We start from the raw sequence: 15899 nt of genomic DNA on the forward strand, positions 1-15899 counted from the left end.
ATGCTCCGAGGCAGATCCCTGTCTGTGACGTCCTTGAGTGGGCTTCCTCAGTGGGAAGTTGAAGAACTTCCGGTGGACGACCTACTGCTCTTCGAGATCTCCTGGGAAGTGGCCAATAAAGGTTTGTACTGCTCCTGAAGGTAGCCCTTTGCCAGACTGCTGAAGCTGTAGACCTCAATTTCACAGGTGAATGCTTAGGGATAGACAATGGGTAGCGAATGAGGAAAGCATTCAGACATGTAGGTTACATTTAGCTTTGTCTATTTCAACAGACAGTGGAAACCTCGACTTGAGGACCTCTTGAAGAGGGAGTAATTTGAAACTATCAGTTATGGCCAAGGAATGGGAGTTTCAATTAAATTTTAGATCTACTCTACAGGAAAAGAGGAACAAAACTTTCATATCTACTTCTTTATTATTTTTTCTCAGTTTAGAAAAAACACAATTATCTATTTTCAGAATTATATATGATCAGGATTAATTAGAAACCTTACTTCTATATATTGTTAATGATTACATGACATTTTGAATAATGCTTTTAATAATTCAAGATTAGCTCTTGAAATTAAGATTTTATTTGGAATCTGTTCAGAACACATGGTATTGCTCCTTTTCAGAGGTTTAAAGATTTTTTTTTCTGCAATGCCCTATGTACACACGTAATACAGCGTAATAAGGAAAATTTAAAGAATCAATTTGAAATAATTTCCTAATGAGGTATAACCTCATTTGTGCTGGAGCAATGAAAGTAAAATAGAGACTGCAAACTGAAATATTTTAATAACAGATACCTGTAAATGTAGAAAACATGTTCTTATGGACTGTAATCCTCGGGGTTAGGTGTCATGGATTTGTCATGTGCTAGTCTGCATGTACAGGGAGCTGGAGGCAAGAGCTGTAGCCAGGATGTGAGCCTGGGCACTTTAATGTATGACACGGGCATTTATATTGGCATTGTAACCACTCACCCAAAATGCTAGCCCTGGCTTTACTCTTATGGAGAGGAATCCACACTGTGACTTACGCAAACTGACATCATCTTCAATGTGTCTTCGTTTTAACTGTGACCACAGCTCATTTTTTAGAGATTTTTATACCAGATGAGCAATCAGTGTATTCATCTGTCCCACAGTACATTTCCACTATAGCTTCTTTTTTTTTTTAAAGATTTATTTATTTTATTACAAAGTCAGATATACAGAGAGGAGGAGAGACAGAGAGGAAGATCTTCCATCCATGTTTCACTCCCCAAGTAAGCCGCAACGGCCGGTGCTGTGCCGATCCGAAGCCAGGAACCTGGAACCTCTTCCAGGTCTCCCACGCGGGTGCAGGGTCCCAAAGCCTTGGGCTGTCCTCAACTGCTTTCCTAGGCCACAAGCAGGGAGCTGGATGGGAAGTGGAGCTGCCGGGATTAGAACCGGCGCCCATATGGGATCCCGGGGCTTTCAAGGCGAGGACTTTAGCCACTCGGCCACGACGCCGGGCCCCACTATAGCTTCTTCTTCTTCTTCTTCTTTTCTAAAGATTTATTTTATTTTTATTACAAAGTCAGATATACTGAGAGGAGGAGAGATAGAGAGGACGTGGAGCTGCCGGGATTAGAACCAGCAGCCATATGGGATCAAGGCGAGGATCTTAGCCACTAGGCCACGCTGCCGAGCCCCCACTATAGCTTCTTTTGCAAATTTCCTTGGAGCTCAAAGCTTTCCATAGTCCATAAGAGTGCTAGGAGGCATCCTGGTGATCATGAAGCCAACCACCTTATTTCATAGGTCAAGTGGACATGTAAAGAACTGAGATAAACCTGCCAATACCATGTGGCTTCAACTAGGACTGGATTTCTAAATCAAAGTCTCCTTTTTACTAAATCATAAGAAATATTACAAACTTCGTTGTCTAAAAAGGGTCCAATGAAATGTCAGGGATTTCTGAAATCTTGAAGAAAAATCCCTTAAACTATTTGGATATCTGTTTATGAATAAAAGGAATATAAAACATACTAAACTTTAAGATGTTTGTGGTAAATATTGGAAGGTGTTCGTATCCAACAAAAGACTTCTTACACAGAAAAAATAATCCCTCGCCACCAGGATCTTGCCAAAGAATAATGCAAACAGGTTAAATTAACAAATGAAGGCACTACAGTGAAATTATTAAGTGCTATTTCTTACACCTCAATATAACATTTTTTTCCAGAGGCTCAAATTAGCTTTAAATTTACTACTTCTAATGATTCATGGAAGCCATTTATAAATCAATAATTCATCAGGTGTCGTAAGGTGCCAGGCTATGAAAGACACAGAGTTTCACGATGTGACTGATTTCCTGTCTTCCAGGATGCACAGACCTGCACAGACAATGCACACGCAGCTACGGTTAGATTGCATTCTGGAAGCCTCTTCACACTCTGCCATGCCATTTGTGTATTTCTGCTTTTGCCTTTAGGATCTTGTCCCCCCCAAAAGTTAAAAATCACTGCCCAATTCAATATCATGAAGCAATTCGCCTATAATTTTCTTCCAGGAAAGTTTTAGGTCTTTTAAGTCTGATTCATCTATCCGATCCCATTGGGCTGTATGCTCAATTTTATGCCAATACTATGCTTTTAGATTAGTATAGCTTTGTAGTATATTTTTTTGTTCAAAATTGGTTTGGCAATTCAGAGGATGTGTGTGTGTGCAAGTGTGTGTGTGTAGTGGAGGAAAGCATATTAATTTTAGTATTGTTTTCTCTAGTTATGTGAGAAATATCATTAGTATTTTGATAAGGACTACACTGACCTATGTATCTTTTTCAATGGCATAAATAGTTTAACAGTATTGATACTTTTAATATAAGAAATTGCAGAGGTGCAGTGGGTATCAGAACTTACATCCTAATAAATTGGAATACCTTTCTAAACACAGCTCTGAAAAACAAGATGAAACTTTCTCCCCCATGATAGAACAAATAATTGCTCTGATTTGCTTCCCTAATTTCTTCACTTCTAAAAAAAATCACTGTTGAGTTGATATTTAACTTGTTCGAACAGCTTTTCAATGAATCTTTCTTTTTAAAAACAGTTTTATTTTATGCTTTCGAAAGACAAAGTTATAAAGAAAGAGAAAGAGAGAGAGAGAGAGAGAGAGAGCGAGCAGGGGCGGGGTGTCTTCCATCTGCTGATTCAGTTCCCAAATGGCAACAGTGGCTTGGATAGGGCCAGGCCCAAGGCAGAAGCCAAGAGTTTTATTCTGGTCTCCCATGAGAAAGCAGGAATCCATGCATTTGCATGGTCTTCTGTTTTTCCCAGACACTTAATCAAGAATTAAAAGTAGAGCAGCTGGGATTCAAACTGGAACTCATGTAACATGCTGGCATTGCGATCGCTTCTCAGCTTTTGGCTAAATCAAGTGAAGATGCTGGCATTGCAGGTACACATTGTATATACCAAGCCACAACATCAGCCTCCAAGGCCCACTTCTAATACTGATGCTGTACCCTATCTTTCCCTCCAAGCTAAATACTATTTTACTCCTTTAACATATAAGCTAATTTAACTTTATATTCATGATATCCAACTATTTGGATATATATATATATTTATTTATTTATTTATTTTTAAGATTCACCTAGTTTTTTTATTGGGAAGGCCAAAGATTTTCCATCCACTGGTTCATTCCCTACGTGGCTGCAATGGCTGAGGTTGAGCAGACCCCAAGCCAGGAGCCAGGAGCTTCTTTCATGGTTATAGAGTCCCAAGGCTTTGGGCCATCCTCCAATACCTTCCCAAGCAACAAGCTTGGAGCTGGACAGGAAGTCAAGCAGCCAGGACATGAACCGGTGCCCAAATGGGATCCTGGTACCTACAAGGCAAGGGTTTACCCACTGATCTGTCTCACCGGGCCCAGTTCCATTTTTTTGCCATTCTAATCCTTCAGTACCTATATGTGCATGCCTGCATAAACATATCTTTGAGTTTTCTTATTTTGTCCCAGAATGATTTTCTAAAAAACGTGTTAGGTTCAAGTGCGTTCATGGTTCCTGGCTCTGTGTTTTAATGATGATAGCTTCCATGCCAGAGGACAAGAGGAAACAATGACTTCAGGAAAGCAGGAAGCGAGCTATCACCCTTTCCCTTTGTCAAAAGCTAACTTGCTTGGTGCCTTAGAAGAGGACTGGCTCTTTCACTTGGTTGCAAGTAACAGGGAATGCACTTGGAAAAAACCTTAGCCCCTTTCTGGACGCTATTGGGAGGGGAGGTGATTACAGTTACCATGGCAAAGGCTATTTGAACACCTTTTGATGCTTCCATGCAAAAGGAGCTTTAAGCCAAGTACTACTTTACCCTGATGCTTTCTTCAAAGTTTCTTGAAATGCTGGTCCCTCTCTAATACTCCCAGATAGCTGCCCTCTCACGTGAACTGATAAGAGATTTTAAAATATTCCCATAGTTGAAGGCAGCAAGTGACAGCCTCTGCAACTCATGTGGGCGACCCAGTAGAGCATTCACATGGGCTTGGCCATTGTGACCATTTTGGGAATCCACCAGCAGATGGAAAATCTTCCTTCCTTACCTCCCACCCAACATTCTGCCTTTAAAATAAGTAAATAAAATCTTAAAAGAAGATGTTCATTGCTAAGTCAAACAGTAACTCTTTGCTAGTGTGCATCAATAGCATGTTAAATATTACCTCTTGCTAGAAAGTTAACCAGACCCTAAGGCTCAGTGGTTTCTAAACAGTAACTGAAAAATGAGAATTTATTTCCATCCCTTCATCACATCACATGAATTACCAACCCAAATGATAACAGAACTTTTTTTTTTTAACAGTTGGAGGCATTTGTACTGTGATTCAGACGAAGGCAAAAATAACAGCCAATGAATGGGGAGACAATTATTTTCTGATAGGTCCATATTTTGAACACAACGTGAAGACTCAGGTGGAACAGTGTGAGCCTGCAAATGACGCTGTAAGAATAGCGGTGGACACAATGAACAAGCATGGCTGCCAGGTAAAGGATGTTGACTGACACTGTCCCTGCATCTTTCAGGGAACCCCCAGGGGGAAACAGACCACAACGGACAGGGACTCACAAAAGAAGGCTCCACTTGCTTAGGGGAGAAAAGCAGGTTTGTGGAAAAGAGCATGCACGTGGTTTTTAACAGATGAGCTGTGAGACATGTCTTGAGAGCCAAGGGGCTAAGGAAGTCGCAATTCAGTAGAAGGATTAGGATGGAGATGTCTGCAGACAGTCATTTGCACTGTAAGCCCCACAGTTCTCAGCAGGAGGCCGAAGAATGAGAATGACAGAGGAATGCCAGTGGCAGTAATGGCTGGAGTCATGTACTCCAAAGACGGAGGAATGCAGACTATTTGGGAAGCAGGAAAATGCAAGGAAACACATAATTTCCAAGATACTATGGACGGGGCACAGCTCTGTCTATATGTTAACTTTAGCTAAGCTACCAGGCTTCACCGGTTTTTTGCAAAAATAAAGGAGGAATTAAATCAACAAAGGGCTGAACTAGGCTCAGTTGGGTTTGAAAATAATAAGGTTATTGATAATGTTACTAAGTAGAGTTTAAGAGAGTGGATAACTGAACAGATGGAGATCCAACAGTTTAACTTCCTCATTGGTAAAATGCGAAAAGGTGTCGGAACTACTGGAGGTAATTGTGAGGATTTGGGGATAGCGGTTCAGTTGGTGGACCACTGTATTTAAAATGGATAGTCAGAAAGAAAGTGATAATGTAGGAGAAAATGGCATTTCAGGACCTAGTATTCTTGAAGAGGAAAAAGAAAGCATAATCATTTGTTGCATAATGACAGGGATGTTTTGAGACCTGCATTCTTGGTTGATTTCAACATTGTTTCAACCTCACAAAGTATATTTGCACAAACCTAGATGGTATAGGGCAGTCACTCAATGTTGTTCTTGATGCAATCGAGAAACAGTCAACATGAGATATACGAGGCCACTCTCAGAGTAGCATGGCATACTGCTTTACCATCCTTGTTTTTGAAGAAGGGAGGTGTATTCTTCTATCCAAGTAGAAGAGTGTATTCTAAAAAACACATAAGCCAATAACATATAGTCATTTATTATAATTATTAGGTGTTGCAATAGCTGTGTGCTACAGTTTACACAACTGAAGTAAGTTGGTTTACAGCAGTGTCACCACAAATACGTATGTACTGTACTGTGACATTATCACAGCTGCAATGTCACTAGGCCATAAGATTTTTCAGCTCTGTTATAATTGCATACGGTATGAATATGGTCTGTCATCGATGGAAGCATCACTTTGAAACGCACAATTGCACAAGTATATGCACTGGGAGACAAAAGCGAAACAACCAGAAGTAAAAAGCTGTGGTCAGGTAATACAATGTTAAATAGGAATAGTTCAGAGAAGGAACCATTTGGGGTTTGACAAGGTTAAGAATGCAACTATGAGTTTGAACAGCTAAAAACAGGTGGATGGGAAGCTCATTGATGCTGGTAAGGTCAAAGGACTATTAGATAAGTGTGTAGCCTGGATTTGATTTGCCTAACACAGGATCCAAAACCAACCAGGTGATTGAGTAGAATAAAGAAAAGTCATATATTTAGACATCATTAATTTCAAAGAACTTCATGAATAGATGGTAAGGCTTTAAAAGTTTAAGTGGATTTGGAAAAGAAAATCCTTCCTTCATACTCACTAAAGAAAAGGGGAAGCCCTCACTGGGGTACCTGTGGAGGCAGGTGCCCAGGCTGGGCACGCAAGGCTGATGGAGCATCAGGAAAATGCTCCATGGTGAAGGTAGCATGGAGGATGTTAGGAGACAGGCAGGTGGATGCATGCTACACTCTTGGGATGAAAGTCTCTGAGACATTAAAAGGGACTTGCTTTTGAAGCTCATGTTAAGGAAAAGGGAAATGAGAAACACAATGGAATTGCCTTGTGTTCTCCGCACAACCCAACCAGAGACTCTAGGTGCCTCTCAACTCTTTGTGCTTGTTCAAACTGCTGCCTTTGTTGTTAGTGATCTCCAAGAAATGAGGAGGTCAATCATTTTATTGCCCTGGGAGATGTGGGGTAGAAGCCAGGCCCTTGGGACGCAGCTGAAGAGGCTGGGATTTCAGATGTGTGCTTTGATCTCTTTTCCTCACTTCTGAAGGAACGAAGCTTCCATATCATGGGCGGAAAAGGACCAGAAGTCAACACAGGTAGCTTACATTCCCAGTTGGTAACTCCAGCAGTTCTCTAGGATCCTAGCTCACTCTATCGTATATGAAATAGTCAACATCCAGTAGCTGTTTGTTAACTAAGTCCATGATTGAATGGCTATCCCAAATTAAAAAAAAAAAAACAAAAAACTATTGGTAACTTGTCTAGGCTTAGGAAAGTTCAGTCTTAAAAGGAGAGCACAGCAAACTAAAAACTAAACAATGACAGAAGCAGCTGGCATGCAATGAGAATCAGCAAGGTTGGCCAATGCATGGGTAGCTGACAGACACCATCACATATGCCCTAGTCCCTGGGGGAGGAAATGATGATTGCATTGGGTTTTCAAGCTATGCAAAATTCAAACTTGAGTGGAGCAATAAGAGTCAAGATTTAAGCAATGTGGACACCATTTTCCAGAGAGATCTGGCAAAGAGAAAGATCAAGCTTCTGTTGAGTTCCAGAAAGGTATTGAAGTAGCTTATGGGGTTACATACAGTATCTCTCACAGGGTAATATATCTAAGAACAACAACAAAACAAACTAGTATATATAAAACAGAGACCAAAAGCAAATTTAAAATTTAAATACATAGGTGAGTGTATAATCACAATTTTTTTAAATTGAGGCATAATATACACTGAAATTTGTGTAACAGTATTTAAGAATCTAATAAGTCAATTTAAAGAATGTAATAAGATTACCATTTTAAAAACAATGTGTTCATGTGAAAGGCAGAGCTACAAAAAGAGAGGGAGAGAAAGAGACAGAAATGTCTTTCATCTGCTGGATCACTCACCAAAAGGCTGCAATGGCTGAAGCTGGGCCAGGCCAGAGCCAGGAACCAGAAGCTCCATCTGTGTGTCCCACATGGGTGATAAGGGCCGCAATACCAGGATTAGACTTGGAGCTGCTAGATTAAAGAGAAAATGTGTCAAGGACAACATACTTAGTTAAGACACACAGCAGCAACCATACTGGGAGATATGCTGGGCTAATTTTGCAGGGAATAGTAAGCTAAATTACACATTTTTGCCTCCTAAGAAAGCTTCTTTTTTAATGGGAAATTTTGAAAGTCTTGGGAAAAGTTTTCAATTAGCAATAATCGTGCCTCGGACAAACCTCATTGGCTATGATACTGCCACTGCGCAAGGCTGAAATTTTGAAAGTCTTACCCCACAAAGAAAAGTGACTTCACAGACATCATATGTAACTATAGGTCACTAAACATACAGAACATTTTACTTTATAATTTCATCGTAACAGTGTAGAGTATGATGTTAAATCAGGTATCTATAGGCTCAAGTTCACAGCAGAGTACCATGGGATAGAAGGAGAGATTCCATGATCTAGATGTATTTTCTTTAAGGACCAAGTTTAATGAGGAAATTCTGCACCCATGGACACAAGTCCTTTCCATATTCCAGATCAAACACTACATGTTCTCTGTTTTCACTACTCTTTGCTAGGTAGTTTGCTGAATCTCCTCTTGATTTCTGAGTAAAACTCACATCCTCTAAGCACAAATACATCTTTTTAATCTCTAGCATTACTCATAATTACTACACAGTTTGTGTTCTTTATACAACAGGTGCATTTTGGGAGATGGCTGATTGAAGGAAGTCCTTACGTGGTGCTCTTTGACATCAACTACTCAGCCTATAATCTGGACCGGTGGAAGGGTGACTTCTGGGATGCATGCAGTGTTGGTATTCCTTATCATGACCGAGAAGCCAATGATATGCTGATATTTGGATCTTTAACTGCCTGGTTCTTAAAAGAGGTACAGTGATAACAACATAGCAGTAGTACAACTGGGTGCAATACCCATTGGTGATCCCACAAACTTTTGGATTGTGCTAGTTTTAGATTATGCCACTATTTTGCAAAATTATCTATCTATCCAATCACTGACTTATTTTAATTTGAAAGGTAAAGAGATACAAACAGAGACACAGAAAGATCCTCTCTCCACTGGTTTACTCCCAAATGCCTGCAACTAACAGGGCTGCGCTAGACTGAAGCCATGGGACTGCCATAGGGATAGCAGAAACCATCACCTGATGTCCCCCAAGGTATATATTAGCAGGAAGGTGAAATGGTGAACAGAGATTGGAATTGAATCTAAGCACTCCAATGTGGGATACAGGCAGCTCAGGTAGAGTCTTAACTGCTGCACCACGCACTTGTCCCCAAAAATGATGCCATTATTGACTATACTAACATATTTTAAAGGAACTTACAGAATGTCCAGTACTTCCTCACTAAATACCATCCTTGCGAACAGAGTAATAATATTTATTAATGATTACTTCATGTCATGTGTGCTAAGTGTTATAATCCCTGCCTGAGGTTAACTCTAGTGACTTCCCAGTTCTTTGCTCTGGCTTCAACACTATCACTTCACATTGGGAGTGGAGTGTGAAGGCTAACTTTCTGCAAGGGTGAAACAAGGCAGTTGTGAGGAATAGACAGGTGCCCTGCTGGATGGAGTGGGATTAGACCTGGTCCTCCTTTTGTCATAGACGCTAAGTGCTTCCACACAAGTGGTTAACCTCTTTCTTCCCAGTTCCATATTCCTAAAATAATAAGAGTAGTTATAATGCTTTGGGCTCAAAAGGACAGAAAACCCCAATAAGATGCTCATAAAGCTTAGAGCCATTTATTACATATTTTAAAAGCTTATAAGGAAAGTTCTGGTTGTTTAAGCTATTTTATGGTACCTTCAACTTTATAATGTTGTTATAATTCATTCATTCATCAAAGCAATGGATATCCATTGAGTTCCAAATGTGTTTTTTAAAAAAAATTTATTTATTTTTATTGGAAAGGCAGATGTACAGAAAGGAGGAGAGACAGAGAGGAAGATCTTCCGTTCGATGGTTCACTCCCCAAGTGACCGCAATGGCTGGAGCTGAGCCAATCCAAAGCCAGGAGCCAGGAGCTCTTCCAGGTTTCCCATGCGGGTGCAGGGTCTCAAGGCTTTGGGCCATCTTCAACTGCTTTCCCAGGCCACAAGCAGGGAGATGGATGAGAAGCAGGGCCACCCGGGATTAGAACCGGCGCCCATATGGGATCCCAGCGCATGCAAGACGAGAACTTTTAACCACTATGCTATTGCGCCGGGCCCCAAATGTGTATTTGTTCCATCTATTTATCAGTGTTATGAATATTAGTATTTATTCTTCTGTGGATACGAAAACAATGATCCATTATTGAAAGCAAAGATGAAGGCATCAACAACCTGTATTTTAGAACAAGCTCTTGAAGTTTATAAAAGGTTTAGTGTTGCTAAATCTGCATGCTTCTTGGGTAGACCCTACTCCACTGTGACAGCCTAGACAGGCATCATAAATAGTACACTGTGGGCCCAGACAACATCAAGCTTCACCAACAGCTTTCCTCAACGCTCTTTTCTGATGTAGGTGACAGATCATGCAGACGGCAAACATGTCATCACCCACTTCCATGAATGGCAGGCAGGGACTGGACTAATCCTCTCCCGAGCCCGCAAACTTCCCATCGCCACGATATTTACCACACACGCCACGCTGCTTGGACGGCACCTCTGTGCAGCAAACATTGATTTCTACAACCAGCTCGATAAGGTAATTAGTTCTCCTTCCATTCCCCACCCACTCCTTTTCACAGATGCCTGAAGCTGGGGGAGGGCGAGTATTGATCTTGACATTTCATTTGCCAACTGGATGGCAGAAATGTCCTTTCAGCTGATCAATATTCAAGACAAAACATGCCCCAGGGTGACAGACAGCTAACCCTGTTCAGAGTACAGTTCAGGATAGCATGGTGAGAGGCCCGGGACCCGTTCTACTTTGGAGCAGTAGATCCAGAGCGGAACGGCCGAAATCAGGCCCTGTGTGGTCAAAGGTTGGGCTTCCACTAAGCCCTGAAATGTGGGACCGGATGGGAAGAGCCAGATCCACCCCCGCCCCACGTGGCAGTCGGAAAACAGAGATTCCACGTGTACAAAGCTGCTTTACCTACTCTCGAAACTAACGATTGATTGCAAGCCACATGACAGGTCAACAGGTCAGATTCTTCCTCTGGTTGTGCAGTACATGTGTTTTTACAGGCGTCAGTGGAATAGAAACTACCGAAAAGAGGTATGTAGGTCCGTGGTGAGTTAATGTTTGCTGACTTCAGGAGAAAACTCAGTTATCAGAGATTTAGGGGTTCTGTAGATTTTTTGTTTCTAGTGCCAACCAAGTTAATTTTAGAGTGCAGTTTCATTATCAGAAGAAGTAGGAAGTTGTAAAATTGACATGAAAAGACTTCTTTAGTTTTTCTTTTTTTATTATAATTACATTGCATTATGTGACACAGTTTTCATAGGCTCTGGGATTCCCCCAACCCCTCCAAGACTTCTTTAGTTTAAAAAGCATTTGTGTGGTGTGTGTGTGTGTGTGTGTGTGTGTGTGTGTCTCGCCCTCACAGAGAGAGAGAGAGAGAGAGAGAGAGAGAGAGAGAGAGCACTCCATATATAATACTCAGATAATGATATTGGAAAATTATACGACCATTTCAAAGACATTTTGAATGCAAGAAAGTTCTTTTAAAAATTTGAACATTTGTAAAGCAGTGAGTGTCCTGATGTAAGCTTTCCTGTAAAAAGGTCAGCCTAACCTACAGGTCAAATTATAAATGTAAGGTGCACATTTAACATAAAGTCACCAAGGAATTCAAAGCACCAGATCATCATGGAAATTTCCTTGTGGTATATGATGACAGCTGACTAATAAGGGCAAACCAGTGATCTGTGATAAGTTCAACAACCATGATTCCTGGGGAAAACAAGCTTTCATTTTGGTGAAAGAGAAAACTGAGCATGAATACTTAGGAATATTATATGATAATAGATAACAGAAAATAACTACCCATACATACCGGATTTTGGTATTTATGTACAATTAATAAAAGTATCCTGGGATGCAGATGAACACTTTTGATGAGAGGTCAGTATCTGGATGGTATTGTCTTCACGTGCAATTCTGCATCTCCCCAGTGTGGGTCTCATCCCAGATCATCTTTCCAGTAAAAGGGATAATCCAGCAACTAGCAGACAACAGGCAGTCAAGAACTGTATTCTAAATTTGCAATTTTTTTAAAATAATAGAAGCCCCCACACTCACCGTAGGTTTAGCATATGGGTGATTTATAAGATCACGAAACTATAAACATCAAAGATTTCCAAAGTTCAACATAAGGAACAAATCATAATATACTCCTTGATGCAGGGCTTAGCATCAGCCTCAGTAAGTTCTGACACAAGCAAATATTAAGCATAGAAGAGCAAGTACAATGTATGCTAGTTTTTATAGGAGCAAAGATATTAGAACTGTTGTGCTCAAATAACATGGCTAACTGAAAATATTTCTCTGTTAAGCTCCAATTCACAAGAATTTTGATGCTGGTTTGAGTAACATTCATTAGTATATATATATATATATATATATATATATATATATATATATATATACATACACACACACACACACACACACACACACACACATAATTCCAACCACTTTCCAGTCAGCTTATAAATTTTTGGAGACCTTCCAGGATGTTTCCAAATAAACACTGGTCAATTATCCCTGTGACTAGAGTGGCCAAACAATGAACTGTTCATAAAAGGCCTTAGACTACTTCTGATCTGGCAACTTTTTTTTTTTCTTAAGAGCAAAAGCATTTCCTGCCGGGATATCTGAGGACAGTGCCACCCAGGACCGGAAAACAGGCAAAGGTTAGACAGTTTGGCTTGCACTTAGGTCATTCCTATTTCTTATCAGAGTATTTGCCTTCAGCATCTCCCTTGGGCTCTTGGCTCCTACTTCCTACTAATGCAGAATGTGGGAGGCAGTGATAACAGCCTAGGAAAGCAGTGGAGGATGGCCCATATCTTTCAGTCTGTGCACCCACATGGGAAACTGGGAAGAAGCTCCTGGTTCCTGACTTCAGAACAGCTCAGCTCAGCTGTTGTGGCCATTTGGGCTGTGAACCAATCTGTGTATATGAGCAAGTTTATAGAAAATAAACATTCACATGTTTGTCTCCTGCATTCCCCAGCAAGGTTACAGTCACATCAGACATCTGGGTATTTTCTGCCAGTACTGTGGCAATTTCTGTCCTTGTTCCTTGGAACCCTAACTTTTCATCCCAAAATAATCTTCCCCAAATTAAACTTGTCCTAATTTGAAAGTCATTTCATTCATGGGGCTGATTTGGAGACACAGAGATGAATAAGTTCCAGTCATTATAGTTGAAAACCGGACCTTCTTGAGGCGATGGTGATAATATGCACACTGACTGGGTAGCACGAAGCACTTTTCCCATCCTTAGCCAGATGAGCCGAACCTGCTCTGATAGATCTTAATCTGGCAGGTACTCATTTCTGTTTGATTTTCACTTCTTTTCCCATTAATTATAATGTCCCTGAAGGTAACAAATGCACAAAGATTACTCAACAAATGTTGGTTGGATGATGGGTGATTGATAGGTTGAGACTTCATCTTTTTTTTTTTTTTTTGGTTTTGAAATAACTTTTATTTTCTCAAAGCTAATAAGTGCATTACAGGAAACTGAAAAACACAAGAAGCAAAAAACAAAGCCATTCACAATCGCAAGCAGTGGAGCTCAACATGTCCTTTTGGGTCCCGTGCCTGCACACGCACCCACTTGAACGCGATTGGAATCACACGGAATGTACGCATCATGCTTGTTCACACTTTGGGGATATTTACCAATTCAAAATCCTGAAGACTTCATCTTTCACAAAAGCTTCTGCCAAGAATAGCACAGAAAGCCTTCCTTCAAACATTTTTTCGAGATGGTTGCAAATGGCTATGAAAGATTGTTCTACGATATCCCTTGCCCAATCATTAGAATCATCAAATAAATCTTATTTTTAGTAGAGTCCTTTCTGTGATGTAGTAATTGTTGGAAATAACTTGTTGACAGAGCTGAAGTCTAAACAATGTAAAAGCAAGTAAGTGCAATCTTTGGTGTCAGGTTGGTGATCCATTTAGTGTCCTGCTAGGAGACCATGTAATAGTAATATAATTGTGGTCATGCTTCTTGAATTATGAATGATTCATTTGCCCTCTCTATAAAAATGAAAACAAATTAACATGACATGGCAGTTTATGAGAATTAAATGGGCTATTGTGTTTAAAAAAAAGTTCCTACCGTGGACTGATGGAAAACTGTCTCCTAAGGGATCAGCACTGTGGTGCAGGGGTTAAGCTACCACCAGTAACACAGGTGCCCCATGGGAACATTCTACGCTCCAGTTCCGATCCTGTTCCCTGTTAATGCATCTGGGAAAGCAGAAGATTGCCCAAGTAGTTCAACCCTTGCATTCACACAGGTGCCCCAGATGAAGCTCCAGGCGGCAGCCTGCCCAGCCCAAGCTGGACAGTGAACCAGGGGCGGGAAGATCTCACTCTACCTCTCTGTAGCTTTGCCTTTCAAATCAATCAATCAATCACTCTTTTCTTTTTTTAAATGAGGAGCACTCTGCTGATAGAGCACCAGAGGTTTTATCTACTCTTTTTTTCTTAAAAAGCATTACTGTCACATGTAGCTGTGTTTCAAACAATGTAACTACTGCAATTATTTAAGAGGTCGCTGGGGATTTGGCTTTTTCTTTAGGTTACAATGCACAAAATAACAGATGATTGCAGAATTCAGTGCACTATCTAATCAGAATAGCTGTGTACTCTTTGCAGTTATAAAGTATAAGGAGTTCTACATCTGTGGAAAAATGTTTGTCTTTTTCAGGTTCCTTCTCAGTAGATTATGATTGATAATAATTATCCTTATTTTCATATCAAGTTAAGGTCAACTTTATTACATTGTTTCTGAGAAAATACGATGACAACTTAGGGAGTGTAATTAACTTGTTTGGAAATGTGGATTAAACAAGAGTATAATAAAATTTAAGAATTAAGTTTGCAGTGAAATAGAAACACCATTTACTTAAGGGATTATGTAGCAAGAAAAGCAAAATTAACACTGATTTTTAGAGCATATGTAGTTACGTGGTTTAGTAATAGGCTTAATAAAAATTTACTGTTAATACTGGTGGTCATAAAATATCATTACAGCCTATCAGAAAACGATTTATGAAATGCGTGATTTTGCTTTGCTTGTGTGGAAGGATTCACGTAAGCAAATGTCTGTACATTTTTTCCCAACAGTTCAACATAGACAAAGAGGCTGGGGAGAGGCAGATCTACCACCGGTACTGCATGGAAAGAGCGTCCGTTCACTGTGCACACACATTCACCACAGTGTCTGACATTACAGCCATAGAGGCTGAACACATGCTCAAGAGGAAGCCTGGTAAATACCGACCCACGTTCGTAACCTGACTGTGGAGCATGTGGATTTTATTTTTCAGGAATAATTTACTCTTTCCCCACCCATCCCCTGCCAGTGGATATTTTGTTTTAATATGAAGTGAGTAAAAATTATTTTTTCAGGGAGAGTGATTGGCTGTCACTTGCTGATGCATATCCTTTTCTGCGCAATATTTTACTAACTCATTGGCAATCCCATGGGTATTTTGACATTAACTCAGTATTATAGTAAGTATAACGTATCAGAGTTAAAAAATTATTCACATGCAAACTTTTTTGTACTCATTTTTTCCTATTTTATATATATTTTTAAAATGTTATGGTAC

General features: G+C 40.2%; 1 protein-coding gene, 1 long non-coding RNA gene and 1 other non-coding gene across 3 annotated transcripts in view; 1 reads left to right on the forward strand and 2 right to left on the reverse strand.

The window, feature by feature from the left end:
• Positions 1–15899, forward strand: part of GYS2 (glycogen synthase 2) — a 40952-nt gene continuing 25053 nt past the window's right edge. The window contains exons 1-5 of the mRNA XM_058655839.1: positions 1–121; positions 4811–4992; positions 8784–8975; positions 10618–10800; positions 15412–15556. Of these exons, the coding sequence (XP_058511822.1) occupies positions 1–121; positions 4811–4992; positions 8784–8975; positions 10618–10800; positions 15412–15556 (823 nt within the window). The remainder of the gene's footprint in view (positions 122–4810; positions 4993–8783; positions 8976–10617; positions 10801–15411; positions 15557–15899) is intronic.
• The window catches only part of LOC131478120 (uncharacterized), a 29272-nt gene continuing 21364 nt past the window's right edge, over positions 7992–15899 (reverse strand). Inside the window, exon 3 of the long non-coding RNA XR_009244311.1 lies at positions 7992–8102. This is a non-coding gene — a long non-coding RNA (uncharacterized LOC131478120). The remainder of the gene's footprint in view (positions 8103–15899) is intronic.
• Positions 8202–8348, reverse strand: LOC118760287 (U4 spliceosomal RNA). The gene has a single exon (XR_004996688.2). It is a non-coding gene; the product is annotated as a U4 spliceosomal RNA (small nuclear RNA).

The sequence above is a fragment of the Ochotona princeps genome, chromosome 27, assembly GCF_030435755.1.
Source record: "Ochotona princeps isolate mOchPri1 chromosome 27, mOchPri1.hap1, whole genome shotgun sequence".
NCBI classification, from domain to species: domain Eukaryota; kingdom Metazoa; phylum Chordata; class Mammalia; order Lagomorpha; family Ochotonidae; genus Ochotona; species Ochotona princeps.